We start from the raw sequence: 16,475 nt of genomic DNA, 5'->3' as shown, positions 1-16,475 counted from the left end.
CAAAAATACATGATTACTGTGATTCATTTTAGCAACAAATATTGAAAAAATGTAATTTAATTTCCACATGCATTGTACAAAACATTTTGATTTATGTCATTTACTTATGATTGTTAAAAAAGCTAATATTTTTGACATTATAGAATATAATTGGTACTTTTTAATATAAAAATGCATTTGTACATTTCTAATGCAGCATCTTGTTATAATGATAAATAGAATTTGTGGAGAAATATATCATTTTTTTAAATCTAAAGATTATTTGTATTATTTGTGGAGAAATATATAATATTTAAATCTGAAGATTATTTGTACTAAGTGTAGTATCGGAGTATAACATATTCATAATAAATGTTTATTTATCATTAATACATTTTAAGATTTTAGATAAGTATAAGCAATTTATTTTATGGAAAAAAATAAAAGTCAATTTTTTAACAGAATGTTTTCTTATAAAATATAATTGTTTATTACAATGTACCGTATATATGAAAAATCATATTAAATACAAAAATGTAGGATTGAATAACTTTCGGTATTATGATTTATTTAATATAGTTTTAAAAAATAAAAAGTGTTTTTTATTTTTTACAAAAATAAATAAATAAATGTCTCCTAAAAAAAAACAAAAAAAACACCAACCCTCAATAGACACCTGGTACTCTCTGCAGTTTGGAAAATAGACACCCTTGGAGGGAAATACAAAATACTCACCTTTCGGTTATCTCTGCCATTTGGCATCTTTTAAAAATCAAGTGTTCTTGCTTTGTCCTGTTGGAAGTAGACACCGAACACCCACATTTGAGACATGCTATAGATTTTAATAGACATATTGATATTTCTGAAGAGAGAAAGTTATCCCTAAAGTTGTATTTACAATACATGAATGATACAAAACAAATATAAAAAGAAAAATACACACATACAGTACAATGACATACTTAAATAATTATCTCATTTTGTGTAACTACTACTTAAATAATGAAAATGGTTATTCTATTCACACCATGCCGTCTCAGCAGCTACAATGCAACAACGTTCACATTAAGTGCTAACAAAAAAACAAAAAAAAAACAAAGAAAAAAACAAAAATCTTTTTTTTTTTTTTTTTTTTTCATTTTACAGCATAAAAATTCCACTGTGGACTTGTTTTCGACCAGGTAGACTTATTGATTTATGTCAACAAACACACCAGCGAGGTGAACCAATACAGGTTGAAACCAAAAATAATACTAACAACAACAGCGTGTTGGGGCTTGAACACAAATAAACGCTAACATCGTGGATCTGTAGTGAAGCTTTGTGTAGCGTATTATTGGGGGACGGGCGTTTAAAAAGCAAGCTGCAAGTACACTAAAGGGACACAAAGCTTAGTGTAAAATGTATTTTTATAAACACCACTCTCTCCCATATATTATTACACTTAGAAAAATAAACCCCCTCTATCATAATAATGCTATGTTTTTTTTTCATAATTTTTATTTTTAAATGTTTTAATTTTTTTTTGGAAAGCTAAGTAGTAGTGGGTAAGCTCTATAGAAGAATATACATTACCATTCGCTACCTCTTCTTCTTCTTCCCTTTATGGTTTGGATGTCCACTAGCCCCTTTTATACCGCCCAGGAAAAGACGGCATTTTTAAATTAAAAAAAAAAAAAAAAAAAAAAGTTTTTTTTTTTTTTTTTAACAGTGTCGATGTTTTGTGTTAAAGGCACCGACACGACATGGAAGGTGTGCGGGCGATGGAATCAGCCTGGCATTTTTGCGCCTTTGGAGGTAGTATCTAATCTACAATGCCGGGGTATACATTTTAAAACCTTGTTGCGTCGAAAGCAATTGTTACTGTCTGGAGTCGACCCGGCAATTTTGAACCTTCGGAGGGAGAATCTGAGCCGTAACAGAGACGGGACACCACCTGTGTGTAAGGTTATTCTGCAATTGCAAGGACAGGGGTGTGAAGTGTAACACCTGACACTCACTACTCCGGCCTTGATGTGTCGAAAGCAATTGTAACACCAGACACTGATGTCATCAAATTTTCTGATTGCGGGATGCTGTTTCACTGTGTGGGGTGCCTTCGCTGGATTCTGTGTAAATGTTGGTGAGTGAAGTCTAACACCTGAAACTAATTTTTCCAGCCTTGTTTCGTTGAAAGCAATTTCCTCACATCAGACACAGAGGTCGTCAAATTATCTGATTGCGGGATGCTGAGTGGCTGTGTGAAAGCAAGGGTTCTGCGCAAAAGATGGATAAATGCTTGCTCTTGTGTCATGAAGGTGCCAATTTTACAGAACACGAACAGGGAAAAAAGGCGTAATGCACGAATGGAGACCCGTAACAGAGGGTGGGGCGCCACAGGAACTGAAACTCACTACACCCGCCATGTTGTATTGAAAGTAAATAGTACTGTTTGACAAGTATTCTTTTTTTTTTTTTAACGTAACACCAGATGGTGACGTCATGTAATGATCTGATTGTTGGAGTGCTGTGTTCCTGCCTGAAAGTTCAGACAGTTGCAGCAATATGCCGCCTTTGCTGGGTTCTGTGTGAAAGGCAAAGGCAGAAAAGATCTTTCCTGCAGGGGAGGCAGTATCAGAGCTGTAACAGAGGCGGGACGTCGTCACGCATGTTTGTGAGGGGGAACTTATTTCTTCCGCCCTGAAATCACTTGTCGCGGCCCGACAAGTATTTTTTACGTCACACCAGGCACTGACGTCATCTAATTATCAGTCTCTGTGTGAAAGACGTACAGTACAGTTGCAGCAGTATCTCGCTCCGTTACAACTCTGATGCTGCCCTTTTGCGAGGTCTCTGTGTGAAAGAGGCCAGTGTTAGGAACCTGCGCAAAGGTGTTTGTGTTTGTTTTTGAAACGTTTTGTCAAGAATGCAGCGCGGGGACACGGGGGCGGGTTTGCAATCAGGCGTCTCTTCTTCATCCTGCGTTGAAAATGTCCAACAGTTGTGGATGTGTCCTAAAGACATCACAGCAAATCGCCAAAATAATCGGTTACTCCGTTGCCGTGTTTTTTATATTTGTCCCGGAGAGGAGCAGAAATGTCTTGGCGGGGCGTTTTCTGTGACTTGGATGCCAGGCCAGGTGCTCAGGGGAGCAAGTAGCTTATCGTCCGGTGAGGAACCGTAACGTCCGGTGGTGTTGACAAAAGGCAGCTGTGACGGAGATCCTTCTTTCTTTTGTGTCAGCGTGGGCCCCCCAAAAAATTAAGGCTACCTCGTTGGAGTCAGCCGGTGGCGCTAGGCAGATTCGTGTAGGTGGTGCAGTCTCTCTATACGATGTAGCTGGTCAGGTCTAGGAGGTACGAGGTCATGTCGATGATATGGTCCAGGAGGCCGTCCTTCTCCTGATCGTTAGGCATGCCCTGCTCGCTCTGCTCGCACTGGCCGCCCGAGTAGCCGCTCTTGCACAGGCACTTGTTGGGCTCCATGCACACGCCTCCGTTGCGGCAGCCTGGATCGCACTTGGCTGGAAAGGGAGGGCGGGTAGAGAAAAGACAGGAAGTGGTTACGGTGGGTCGGATGAAGTCATAATGAAGGTTTTTGAAAGGTGAAGTTTGAAGAGCGGTGGAAAATTGTGACCAGTAACGCCAAACAGCTCCTGTATAGTATTGAGCCTTTTTGAACACTTAGGACCACCATACTTACAGTATGCAGAAGTGGGCTAAAACTGCTCTTGTCATATGACTAAAAAGAAAACATTTACTATAGCAATGTGACAAGAATTCCCCAAAATGACAGTGTGTCAAAATGCTGAGTCTGGTTGAAATGGCCACTTCAACTTGAGTATACAGATGATTTTGAAGTTTTTTTTTTTTTTAATATAGTCTTTTTGATCCCTTTAGGGCCACCGTACTTCATGCACAAGTGGGCCAAAACTAGTCCGAGATGGCTTTATCATCGCAACAGGTAACTCCTAACCCGGGGGACCTGTGGCACATTTAAGGTTAACTCTACATCATGTGGAATTTAGAGGTGGTGTTCGTAAGTTATACCCAGTTTGTCTGCCCATTGCAACACTGAAATGGTGTTTAAATTATGACTGCTACTACTTCTATTACAACAACTATTAACTTTCTCCCCAAAAAACTTAGGGTGGTCAATCACCCTCAAACCAATCCCTGGGTCAAACCAGTACAACATTGACCCTTTACAGCCACTGTACTTGTTCTTGTTCATGTTGGGCAATACCAAAGTGAGGCAAAACAAGTCCTTATTTGGTGTGTTTAACAAACCACATCATGTTTGTTTGTCCCGGGGCACAAATGTTTGTGCATTCACATACACACATTGTAAAGGTCAGTGTGAGAAGGGGGGGGGGAAAAAAAATGGAGGGAACAAGTTTTTTTTTCCTTTTAAAATTATAACCACTGATACCTCTAAATTTCATGTATAGGGTGATCGCCCCCCTTCCCAGTCCACTACTGAATCCTTTTGACTCTATAGGAGCACCGTACTTCTTGCGGGAGGAAGTAGGCCAAAACAAGACCTTGTCAGCAAACGTCAAAGAATTTATTCAGCAATGCTGACCCTGTTCACGTCATTACTGTCTTCCGTCATGCCAAACTGGGATGGGTTGAAGGCTGTAGCGTACGTTCTATATGGTACGCAGGCGCACCGAGTTCGCACACTGAACGCATGAGGTCAGGGATAGGAAGTGTAACTGCCTCACACTCCAGCCACTCCATAAACGATGCACACAGTGCATTTCAGCGTCTGGCTCGCGGAAATCAAGGCTAGCGATATGCTTTTGGCAGGACGTCAGACTGCTAGCTTTCTAGGACGACCAAAGACCTTTGAGAGTTTTAGCATGATCACAACTTAAGTCATGGCACATTTGAAGAAATTTGAACAAAACAAGCCTCACCGATGCGGCACAAGAGCCCCTCCCAACCAGGGCTGCAGCAGCACTTGCCAGTGGGCGTGCAGTGTCCGTTCTTGCAGTGTCTGGAACAAGCTGTCATCAACAGCTCGGGAGGCTCCACCTGACGCTGGCACTCCTTGGGGACTAGGGGCCTGGAACAGTTGGAAGAAGGGGGGAAGGCAAAGTCAGTTTTGTCTGTGTGGGGTGAGGGACATGTTCAGAGACTCCGTTCGCGAATTAAAACATTTGCGAACTGAAGCAACGGATTCCACTGAAATGAATGGAAACAGAATGAATCTGTTCCAACCCCAGAACGAAGTTATGTTTACCCTGTTTTAAATCGGTGCGTATGTAAAATAAATACAGTACAATATAAAAATAAGTGAAAAAACACTTTTTTAAAAAAATGAATAACAGTGTTTGCAAGCAAATTACTGAGGGATTTCTGTGCCTTTTTAAAATAAAGAGGCTATAGCGATAGCTAGTGATGCTAACACTATAAACAGTCAGCTCTTTTTCATTTTCCCTCACCAACAATCATTTTTCTACTGCTCATGAACCAAAGCATAGAGCTTGAACTGAGGCAATGTTTCATCTAAAATGTAGTTTGTAAACCCCATTGTTCATTAACTGGGGCATTTGTGAGCTGAGGTTCCACTGTACCAGGGAATTTGGCCAAATGAGGCCCAATCGGACGCAGGTATCGTAGAGAGAACATTTTACAGCTTCTTTGCCCCTACGTCATCTAATGAATTAAATAGCCCCTGACACCAGTTTCACATATCGACACGCAATTCGGTGTATAGGTCAGTCATAATAGGATGCATGAAAAAGTCTCAAGGACCCATGCTCAAAATGGAAGAGGAAGGCAACCATTTCGGTTTGAAGGAGCCATTTTGGGTGAAATCCAAGGCTTTTACGAACTCCTACTTGGGAATTCACCCAAATGCTCGCCAATCAAAACCAAGTATCCTAGACCAGTGGGTCCCAAACTTTATTGAGCCAAGGCACATATTTTACTTGAGGAAATCCCCCAACACACCGCCAAATAAAAGTGTCACATACTGTCCACTGAAATAATGATAATCCACAGCACAGTGGTTGGGAATCACTGTCCGAGACAGATGGCCAACGATAAACTGGAATAAGATAAACTGAAAGTTGTGGGGAGAAGGTGCGTGAGGGCCCTTTCATTCCCACCCGCAGATTAAGTATTTGTTTGAATCTGCAGCTGAAAAAAGGCAAAAAAAATCCTATTTTTCAACCATATGACTATGACAAAAGTAGGGAACGCAAACTTATGATGTTTGACAGGTCGAGTAATGGATGGTCTCTTCCTTACCCCGAAACAGGTTCTGTTTGTCTGTAAAAGCTTTTGTGCAAATAAATTTTTAGGGGTAACAAAATACGACTCCCCCCCCAGAAAACATAGAACAAGCAAGGAGCGGAGCAAAAACAAAACTTATTTGTTGGCCCCGGTTTATGTCATAATTCAACACATTTGGTTGGAGCGGTGCCGTAGGAAACATGCAGCATTGTGAACCAAAGATTCCTGAGCCAAACATGTACTGTAGGGGTCATCATTTACGAAACAGTGACTGTCTTGAACTGGTTGCTATGTTTTGCTGAGGGACTGGCACACTTTCTAAAAATTGTCACTTGTATCCTGCATTATGAAATCCTAACTGAGGAATAAAAGTGCAGCTTCAGATAAAAACCAGACCCACCGCATATTCAACATCATAGCAAGCACATGGCTAAAAAGGGGGTTTGGAGGGGGGGGACGGGACATGCTGTGATCATTCCGTATTAAGACAAACACCCAGACACGCACATCGGCAAATGGGCTGTAAAATAATTATTCCATATCACGCGCTACAAATCTGGAAGTAATACGCCAAGTGCATAATCAAGTTCAAATGTGCTCGCCACACACACACACACACACACACACGCACACACACTGCGACAGAAGAAACACTAACGAAAAGCCCAACACAATGCGAGTGACCAGGAATGGTGACTGGACTCCCGATGCTGGTTGGAGGCCAAGGAGAACTTGGAGGCCTGGATACTGACGTCAGTACGTGTAAGTCAAGTCCACAAGAACAGGCGTCATCAATCACGGCCGGGGGAGCAAATGGTCACTCGGCAGTCGAAAGGGAAAGTGGAGATAGGATTTAAGACCGACTACTGGAGAGATCACGATGCGGATGAAAAAACAGGCGCCAGTGTTTAGTTTAATTTACCTAAAGCACTTTAAAATCACTAGGGGAATTCAATCAGTTGCCTTTCTGATGTTACTTTTGTGCGCTAATGTTCCTATGGCTACAGAGGTTCTGACTGATAAACTACAGGGGGAAGGGACATAGCGTGAATCCCCGTTTATCACGGGGGACGCATTCCAGAACCAGCCACAAATCTGCAATATTTAATGTTCTGCAAGCGTTTATTAAACGGATGAAAAGCGCATGGACAACTGCGGCTCTCCTTTATCACATGCGAAGGCATTACAGTAAGTAAATATACTGTAAAAAAAAAAAAAACATTTAAAAAATAAATAAATAAATGATTGCTTAAAAAAATCTGCGGGGGCGTGAAAGATATAGAAAGTATATTAAAGAAAAAAAGATAAAGAAAGTATATTGGTAACATGATATATTTTGGTAAAGTATCGATACACCAGCATCAGATAACGACTGTAGGTGTACGTATGCGAGTAATTATGTCGACTTTTTAGTACAGGGGTCTTCCATTTACGACAAGTGCCATTGATACAGTGGCGATGTAAGCCAGATTTGTATGCAAGTGGGAGTGCCAACTAACCTATGCTAGTGCTATGCACGCCATGCATGTAGTAAAGTCAGAATTGCAGTAAATATTTGTATGGAAAAGACTTCTAGGCCATAAATATAAAACAGTCAAATGGAAAACAGTAGTGTGGTACCGTAGCGATTCTGTAAAATCTCTAATGTTCCATGTCATGTTCACTTTTGATAGAAAAGAAAAGATTCAAATCGCAAATAACCTTATATCTTCAAATTTCATTTAAGAGTAACAAGTCAAATTTAAGATTTAAAAAAAATGGCAATTTGTTTTGTGTCGTAAAATATATCGCTATCGTCTGATATGAAAAAAAATATCGCAATAGGCTTTTTACCCCCCATATCGCTCAGCCCTAACGTCTTTACAAGAACTGCACCAAATCAGCAGATCGTGCTGTGAGTCATTAAGTTCTTCCAGTGAGGTTGGAAGGTCGGGTAAAAAAATGAGTACCTCCTTTGAGAACCGTGTCATGTGCACTCTTGGTTATAGTGATTCGAGACTAATTAAAAATGTGTCCAATTTTTTTTCTTTAAAGTGTGTCAAAGTATTTCAAAATGTTTCTGAGGACAGCCTGTTTTTGTACAGTGTCCTTGAGCGCCCAGCAAGGTGCCTGCATGTAAAAACCAATCGATCAATCAATCAATCAGTCAAAACTTTATTTTTAAGCGCTTTTCATACAACAAAGAATGCAACCCAAAGCACTTTACAAGTAATGTATTATGATGTGGAAGAAGACATTTCCACATCTTTAACCTTCCTTAGTTATATTGATATCATAAGGTATTGCAGATGACTTTCTTATAATTTAATGCAATCTTGCGATATTACCGTCATTGTCAGCAAAATATTGCATAATACAGTACAGTGGTACCTTTACTTATGAGTGACCCAAATTTCGACTTTTTCAAGCTGTTACTTTGTCGCGTTTTGCCTTCTGTTGCTAGCTAAAAACAGATATGCCGCTGCTCAAGTGAAGTGAAAAAAAAAAAAACAATAGCGCAATTAAGGTACTGCAATGCCCCTGCATGTAGGCAAGGAAGGGGCTAACAGTCAAACACACAAATTCAAAATGAGAAGACTTGCAAGGAGCTGCGGTGGGCTTGAGCTTCACCGGGGACGCTCACACGCAGACTGACCGGACAATTTGACTCCAGCTCCTGATGTCACTCAATAGGCCACACCCCTTAAAGGCACACACAATACAGTGCTATTTGTCTTGATTACGAAAGTAATTAAAACATTTGTGGTGTTCTTTGGGGGGCTGGAATGGATTCATGAGATTTAAAATAATTTCAATGGAGAATACTGATTTGAGTTACATTGAGTTACGAGCTTTGTCACGGAAGGAATCAAACACGTAAATCAAGGTAACACTGGAATTGTATGAGTCCAAGACGATGCTGGGTTCTTAAAATTTGCCTCCAATTTCGGAAGATGACGATGGTGACGGAGAAGGGGCGGGATTCCCATGCTCCCATCAGCACCCAGCACTCTAGACTTCATCCCTGCTGGCCCTTATTTGTGGCAGGGAAAAAGGGAGTGAACGAGGGGAAAAAATAGAGGAAAAAAACCCTTGGGGATTGTAGAGGGAAGGGGCGTGTGAGTGTGTGTGTGTGTGTGTGTGGGAGGGAGGGAGTTCCACAGCGAACACTGTTAATAGCACGCATGGGGTCAGCGGCGCAACTAAACAGTCTACGACTGCCAGGGTGGCTGTGAAAACAGCACCTGCTGGTAGCGCCACTTGACAAAGGCAGCTGGGTCAACAGCCACTGTGGGAATTTAGCAACTTTGGGAGGGGTGGGAGCCACAGAGGGCTCACACATGAGCTAGTTACACCAACACTGAGCATGAAGTCAGATACATAAAATGCTAATAGAAATATGATATGAAATATGATAACTGATTTGTCCATGTGATCTCTTTTGCCAATCATTGTTGGGCTGGCTGACTTTTGTAGCTCCTCTTTTTAATTGTGCGAGAAACTGACTTTATTGTGAAAGTTGCGGCTAGTCCAGCTTGAATAACCAGAACAGAGACAGAGTTGGACTTTTTAATATGATGCAAATCTCATTATTCTCATTGTTCTTGTCCATGTGTAATCAACAGTGCTTATCTAAACGACCAAAGCAAAAGGCTGTTAAGTTCAATTAAAAGCTATGGAAAGTGAGTGATCCAACCATGATAGTGGAGTGTTGTGACACTTTTCATTTCTGTTCACTTCGATTATTTTTTATTTTTTTACCATGTGAAAAGAAACCAAACCTATCAATTCATTTGAACCAGCCAAAAGCCAGCTATCAGTTCAATTAAGCCTGTTTCACGTACGAGTCAGAGTCATTTTTTATATCAAGTGTGGTCGGATGTAGTTAGGCACGTCATGTACAGGGGCAACAGAAATGAGGATGTTAAGAAGAATCAAGAGAGAGACATTGAAGGATCAGGAGAGAAGTCACATTAGGACCTAAGAGCTAGGGGTGAATGATATCAATGAGAAGGTGGAGGAGATCCCAATAAGGTGGTATGGACGTGATGAAGATGGAAGAGCATAACCTTGTTCGGGAGGGTATGTAGCTGCAGTTAGAAGGAAAAACAAACAAAAAAAAAAAAAAAACTGAGGGCCAAAGAGAAGATACTGTACTGTACATCAGGATTTACTCCACTTCAAAGTGAAGGCAGAGGATGCCCAGAACAGGAGTTCCAGGAAGTTAAAGACAAGGGCAGCTGACCCTTGCAGTTTAGTGAGAAAAGGTGTAGGAAAAGAAGAAGAAGAAAAAGTATGGCGCTAACTGCTGCTGCTGAAGCACTAGTTCATTGTGCTCTGTTTGTAACCACAAAAGATCATAAACAGAGGAACCCATATACAGCAAATCGCTGCTATATCGCGGTTCCTCTTTCGCGACCACCTCTATATTGCATATTTTCAAGCGAGCTTTTTTATCGGTCTTACGGCATATACAAGCAACTTGGAATTCAGAGTTGCGCCCTTCAGTGTAGTACCACGTTTCGCCGCAATAAGTAAGGTAGCACTAAACTCGTCTGGATGTAGATACAGCATAATGAAGAGAAGAGAAAAAGAAGCAGAGAAGGTCTCCTACTGCGCAGAAAGAATACAGTGTATGCCTGTGAGCAATTGTAGTATTGTATGGTTTGGTTGAACATTTTGGTATTTAAATATATGTTTGATTCTATTTTGTTATATGTGATGCTCCTCACTGTGTGTCAAAGTACCAGTTGTGTGAAGGTTTATAATTCCCATAACATCTGTACTAATTTCCGGTAGCCTGTCTATAGCTTTTTACTTTAGATTGTAGCACTAAGCTAGCAGAGTTGCGTTAATATAAGGTTTGGTTGAACATTTCGGTGTTTAAATATACAACCCCAATTCCAATGAAGTTGGGACGTTGTGTTAAACATAAATAAAAACAGAATACAATGATTTGCAAATCATGTTCAACCTATATTTGAATACACTACAAAGACAAGATATTTAATGTTCAAACTGATAAACGTTATTGTTTTTAGCAAATAATCATTAACTTAGAATTTTATGGCTGCAACACGTTCCAAAAAAGCTGGGACAGGGTCATGTTTACCACTGGGTTACATCACCTTTTCTTTTATCAACATTCAATCATGGCACCCACCTGTTCCCAATGAGCCTGTTCACCTGTGGGATGTTCCAAACAGGTGTTTGATGAGCATTCCTCAACTTTCTCAGTCTTTTTTGCCACCTGTCCCAGCTTTTCTGGAACGTGTTGCAGCCATAAAATTCTAAGTTAATGATTATTTGCTAAAAACAATAAATCATTGTATTCTGTTTTTATTTATGTTTAACAAAACGTCCCAACTTCATTGGAATTGCGGTTGTACAATGTTAAATTATCTTTTGTTTTAAGTGTCAGTTTTTCAGTAAATTAACTGCTTAAAACAAGCACACTCTGCCTCTTATTTGGCAAACTGTGTGAATGAGAGCGTGAGAATTAAGGAATACTTTTAAAAGTCTATTAATAAATTTGAATCTAAAAAGTGTAGGGTACAACTATAAATAAAATGTTTTTATTTTATCTTTCTACTGTATATCACATGTATTTTTGCAGGTAGGTCTGGATTGTATCAACGAGGTTCACTGTATACCGCGTGTATATTCTTGCAGTAAGAGGTGGTGCTGAAGAAGGGAGCGTGTAAAGTATACAGAAAGAATTTTCCTGTTTGACAGCCAACGTCACACAAGTCACATATCGGCGAATGTCTCCAGCTTCTTGTTTATACGCATGTATTTATCTGAGCGTGCGTGTGTACGTGTGTTTGCTGTGTACAGATATAAACTGTGTGGGTGGCGGGTACATGCGAACATGCACATCTGTGGGCCTGTGTGAGCGTGTGATATGCTCACTCCCAGCATGGTGTCGCACAAAAAAAAAAAGCCCTTTCTTTTCCTGTCCCCCTTAAATCTTTCACTATCTCCGCTGTGGTCCTTGCCTCAACAAAGCAGTCTGAATAGCGGCTGCTACAATACACAGTAAATATTCTTGCACAAATAAAATGAGTGGAGATACAAAAGATGGCAAACCCCAAACAATGGATGGCAACTTTTTTTTAATTTGGCAAGAGTTGTAACGTTAGAAGAAAAAAAGTTGTAATTTTACGAGAAAGTCATAATGTAGAGGTGTACGTAAAGTTGCGTGAAAAACATTGTAGTTTTATGACCATAAAATCGTATTACAAGAAAAAACAATTTTACAATAAACAATAAAGTCATTCTAACATGAGAACAAAGTTATAATATTACCAGAAAAAGGTTGTAATTTACGGGAATAAAGTCATAATGTATTGGTGCACTTTTGTGAGAACAAAGTTGTAATGTTACGAGAATTGTTTTTTTACTTTTATAAACATAAAATCACATGAGAATAAAGACAATTTTACAACAATAAAGTCATTACAATACGAGAACAAAGTTATATTAAAAGAAAAAAGTATGAATTTTCTGAGAATAAAGTCGTAATGTAAAGATTTACTTTCATAACAACAACGTTGTAATATCAATTGAAAAAAATACATTATATTGTGAGAATAAAGATATTATATTACAAAAATAAAGTTGGAATGTGACAAGAATTTTTTATTTTTGAGAATAAAAGGCATAATACGAAAAAAAGAGATAATTTATGAAGGCATTATATGACAAGAATTGAGTCGGAATGTTATGAGAAAAATATGAATATAACCAAAAGAGAAAAAAAAACCCATTGTGACACGAGAACAAAGTAATATCAGGAAGAAAAAAAACCATATTGGCACAATTCAACGTTTAAAGCCGGATTTCTGGCCTGAGTCAGAATCTGCAAAATTAGCAGGATTGGCTTACTTCAATCACACCGCAAAACCATAAACCACCACAAGCTTTGCTGTTTTCTCTCTTTGATTTACAACCCCCACATTCAGCAGTTTTCAATGCATGGTGGCCTATTTATTATCGGAGGCACACTTCCACTGACAAACAAATACCTCCAAATGAAGTCATCGGGCCAAGACATGTTTACACAAAAACTGCTGAGGGGTTTTATGGCTAATGTTTCCTTGAAGGGCCTTTAGCGTCCTACCCAACAGCTCCTCCATGTTCCCAAACACACACGAGGAGAATTAAGTCACAATGACATGACAAAGCAGACATATTTTTATGACAATAAAGGCGGAACATTACCAGGAAAAAATGACATAGTTACGTTGAGGCAAAAATGTTGACAAGCTACAAGAACAAAGTAAGAATTTTGCAAGAATAAAGTCGTAGTGTCATGCGTAAGCGTTATACTTTGATGACAGTCATTATATTACCAGAAATTACATATCACTTCATGACAATAACATTAAGAAAAAAAGTCAAATAATTTTGATAAAGTCGCAATGTTAGGGGAAAAAACATTTTATTAAAGAAAATGTAGTTGTAATATTACGTGAATAAAGTCATTAGGAGAAAAAATAACATCTGAATTTTGCGAGAATAAAGTCGGAATGTTACCAGAAAAAAGGGACTTTTTTTAAAAAGTTGTAACGTTACGGGAAAACGATCATTTTACAGCAATAATAGAGTCGGAATATGAGGAAAAAAGTTGAAAATACAACCCCAATTCCAATGAAGTTGGGACGTTGTGTTAAACAAATAAAAACAGAATACAATGATTTGCAAATCATGTTCAACCTATATTTAATTGAATACACTACAAAGGCAAGATATTTGCCTTTGTTTTTAGCAAATAATCATTCACTTAGAATTTTATGGCTGCAACACATTCCAAAAAAGCTGGGATAGGGGCCAAAAAAGACTGAGAAAGTTGAGGAATGCTCATCAAACACCTGTTTGGAACATCCCACAGGTGAACAGGCTCATTGGGAACAGGTGGGTGCCATGAGCTTCCCTGAATTGCTCAGTCATTCACAAGCAAAGATGGGGTGAGGTTCCCCTCTTTGTGAACAAGTGCGTGAGAAAATAGTCGAATAGTTTAAGGACAATGTTCCTCAAGGAATTTAGGGATTTCATCATCTATGGTTCATTATATCATCAAAAGGTTCAGAGAATCTGGAGAAATCACTGCATGTTAGCGGCAAGGCTGAAAACCAACATTGAATGCCCGTGACCGTCGATCCCTCAGGCGGCACTGCATCAAAAACCGACATCAATGCGTAAAGGATATCACCACATGGGCTCAGGAACACTTCAGAAAACCAATGTCAGTAAATACAGTTCGGCGCTACATCCATAAGTGCAACTTGAAACTCTACTATGCAAAGCAAAAGCCATTTATCAACAACACCCAGAAACGTCGCTGCCATTTCTGGACCCGAGCTCATCTAAGATGAACTGATGCAAAGTGGAAAAGTGTTCTGTGGGCCGACGAGTCCACATTTCAAATTGTTTTGGGAAATTGTGGATGTCGTGACCTCCGGCCAAAGAGGAAAAGAACCATCCGGACTGTTATGGACGCAAAATTCAAAAGCCAGCACCTGTGATGGTATGGGGCTGTGTTAGTGCCAATGGCATGGGCAACTTCTGTGAAGGCACCATTAATGCTGAAAGGTACATACAGGTTTTGGAGAAACATATGCTGCCACCCAAGCAACGTCTTTTTTCATGGACGCCCCTGCTTATTTCAGCAAGACAATGCCAAACCACATTCTGCTCATGTTACAACAGCGTGGCTTGGCATGTGGCGCATTATGAAGCGTAAAATACGACAACGGAGACCCTGGACTGTTGAACAGCTGAATCTGTACATCAAGCAAGAATGGGAAAGAATTCCACCTACAAAGCTTCAACAATTAGTGTCCTCAGTTCCCAAACGTTTATTGAATGTTGTTAAAAGAAAAGGTGATGTAACACAGCGGTAAACATGACCCTGTCCCAGCTTTTTTGGAACATGTTACAGCCATAAAATTCCAAGTTAATGATTATTTGCTAAAAATAATAAAGTTTATCAGTTTTAACATTAAATATCTTGTCTTTGTCGTGTATTCAATTAAATATAGGTCGAACATGATTTGCAAATGATTGTATTCTGTTTTTATTAATGTTTAACACATCGTCCCAACTTCATTGGAATTGGGGTTGTAAAACTCCAAAAAATGTTGTTGGTGATTTTCGTGGGGCTGGAATGGAGTAATGGCATTTCTATTGATTTTAATGGGGAAAGATGATATGAGATACAAGTGTTTTGAATTTCAATTGTGGTCAAAGAACAAATTAAAATCTTATTTCAAAGCACCACTGTATTACGAGAGTAAATTCATTTATCGTTATGTCTCAGAGTGATGGTTAGTGACCAGGCACCTCCACAGTGTGGAAGACCTGCCCGACTTTATGCTGCTCTGAGGTCAGAAACTTTAGCCCTCCCCCGTCCTCTCCATAAGAAGATCCGAATAACGTTTAGTCTGCAGACTAAACAAGTCCAGTCCACGGTGGAAAGAATTGTTGTGACGGGGGGGGAGAAACGCATCGAGCGCTGGAGCCAGAAAACATAAATACGGAGCAAGTCATCGGGGCCCCTTCTTGAAACATCTGCGGCGTAATTAATTGCGCAGACGCCTGGGTGGCACTGTCGTCACCCGCGACTGATCAGCTGCATAACATATTTCAAGTGTGATTCCCAGTCTGCTTTTTCGACGTAATCTATCTCTCTTCATTTAAAAGGAGATACTTCATTGCCAGGCTTTTCGTTTGGCTCTTCCCAGTTAAATGCCACCCATTTACTGACACGGAAAAAATATGTGCACGCGCTGCGTACAGTGGAACCTCCAAAGTCAAAAATGCTTCGCTACTATTAGAAATAATGTAATGCCGTCTTTTACGGGCTGTGTGACAGAGGGCTTCTAATACTATTTCAGAAGGCAGAAAATTGCCAAGGTCGACTTCATACCTCCAATTCAATGTCGGTGCCATTTATACAGTACAGCGAACCCTTTCAAATTCGCAGTTCAGCATTTACGAATTCGCATATTAGCAGATTTTCTTTTTTGAACCTGTCATCCGTTATTCACTGAAAATCTTGTCCATTTGCTGTTTTTTTTGTGCTCAGGCAAAAGCAGTAAGTATTACTTTGGCTTCATGGGCTGGAATCTTGGCATTGTTGTTAGGTTTAATTAATCGATAGTTTTAATTTTCTGCATTTCAGATTTCCTGTTTTGTTGGCGGGAATTAAATGCACCTTGTGCTTTCAAAAAGGGAAACTAAAAGTTTCTGCTTCTCTCCCATGCTGCTAATAATAGCCCGTGTAGTCTA

At 39.7% G+C, this 16,475-nt stretch overlaps 1 protein-coding gene across 4 annotated transcripts in view; it reads right to left on the bottom strand.

Moving 5' to 3' along the window:
* Window positions 1-800: 800 nt before the first annotated feature.
* The window catches only part of hhip (hedgehog interacting protein), a 56,198-nt gene continuing 40,523 nt past the window's right edge, over window positions 801-16,475 (bottom strand). For all 4 annotated transcript variants that reach the window (XM_061770913.1, XM_061770916.1, XM_061770915.1 and 1 more), the window contains exons 12-13: window positions 4,880-5,028; window positions 801-3,481 (exon numbers count right to left, since the gene is read on the bottom strand). In XM_061770913.1, coding sequence (XP_061626897.1) covers window positions 3,285-3,481; window positions 4,880-5,028 — 346 coding nt within the window. In that variant the 3' untranslated portion in view covers window positions 801-3,284. The remainder of the gene's footprint in view (window positions 3,482-4,879; window positions 5,029-16,475) is intronic.

This window comes from Phyllopteryx taeniolatus, chromosome 4, assembly GCF_024500385.1.
Source record: "Phyllopteryx taeniolatus isolate TA_2022b chromosome 4, UOR_Ptae_1.2, whole genome shotgun sequence".
In the NCBI taxonomy this organism is placed as follows: domain Eukaryota; kingdom Metazoa; phylum Chordata; class Actinopteri; order Syngnathiformes; family Syngnathidae; genus Phyllopteryx; species Phyllopteryx taeniolatus.
This window is presented reverse-complemented; position numbering and strand designations above follow the sequence as displayed.